Below are 1037 nucleotides of genomic sequence, written 5' to 3' on the forward strand. Positions count from 1 at the left end.
CTTGAGGAGAACCCCAAGAGCTGGAGGTCGGGCAGAGCTCCTGCAGGAGGTGAGCAGCAACCCTGGGGTGTGGGGGACACAGGGACACCCCAACATGGCCCAGGCTCCAGCTCCAGCCTGGGTTCCCTCCAGGGATCCAGTCAGGAATTAGGGGGGGGAAGACATCAGGACAACCTGGAGCCCCACCTTGGGTAGCTGGAGTCTTGGAGCATCTTGGGATGGATGTTGGGAAGAGCTGGTGGTGGAACCACCCAACTGGGCTGCCCCCAGTCCTGGCTCCTGGGTGGGTTTTGTGGCAGGGCTCAGCACCAACCTGCTGCCCCCCAACTGGGCAGGGCTCAGGTCACCCCCTCAGAGCCAAGGGATCGTTCATGGTTGGAAAGGACCTTCAAGAACATCCAGTCCAACCATCCCCCCAGCACTAAGTCCCCACTGCCCCGTGTCCCTCACCCCACATCTCCATGGCTTGGGAACCCCTCCAGGGGGGGGGACTCCACCACTGCCCTGGGTCAACGTCTCACCCCTTTTGGCAGGGAAGAACTTCCTCATATCCACCAGAAATCCCCCCCCAGGGGTGGACTGTCCCACCATGGGGGTGAAGTCCAGGCTGCCCAGCTACGAGCTGGGGCTCTACGCCCTGGTGGTGACCTGCGCCGTGGGGTACAGCGGCACTGGCATCTTCCAGGCCTCCAGAGGTACCGGTCCCACCTCATCCCCACCCCCGGGGGGGGCTCTGGGAGGGGTGGGGGGGGACAGGTGTCTGCTTCTAGACCTCCAGACACCACCAGCACGTCCCTGCCTTGAGGTTTTGCAGAGCACAGCAATAGTTCAGGGAAAGGATTCTCGCCTGGTTGCCCCCTCATGGCCATCTCCCATGGGAAGAGGCGGGGGGATGGCATAGCACCATAGAATCCTTTAGGTTGGAAGGGACCTCCAAGATCATCAAGTCCAACCATTGAGCCATTAGGGCTCTCAAGTCCTCTGCTCAAACAGATCAGAATCTGTCAGGGTTGGAAGGGACCCCAAGGATCCCCCAG

At 61.5% G+C, this 1037-nt stretch overlaps 1 protein-coding gene across 1 annotated transcript in view; it reads left to right on the top strand.

The window, feature by feature from the left end:
* Positions 1-589: 589 nt before the first annotated feature.
* LOC103773740 (protein-cysteine N-palmitoyltransferase HHAT-like protein) overlaps positions 590-1037 on the top strand; it is a gene marked incomplete at its 3' end in the record, with an annotated part of 2638 nt that continues 2190 nt past the window's right edge. The window contains exon 1 of the mRNA XM_008941118.1: positions 590-695. Coding sequence (XP_008939366.1) covers positions 590-695 — 106 coding nt within the window. The remainder of the gene's footprint in view (positions 696-1037) is intronic.

This window comes from Merops nubicus, unplaced genomic scaffold, assembly GCF_000691845.1.
Source record: "Merops nubicus isolate BGI_N331 unplaced genomic scaffold, ASM69184v1 scaffold43725, whole genome shotgun sequence".
NCBI lineage: Eukaryota > Metazoa > Chordata > Aves > Coraciiformes > Meropidae > Merops > Merops nubicus.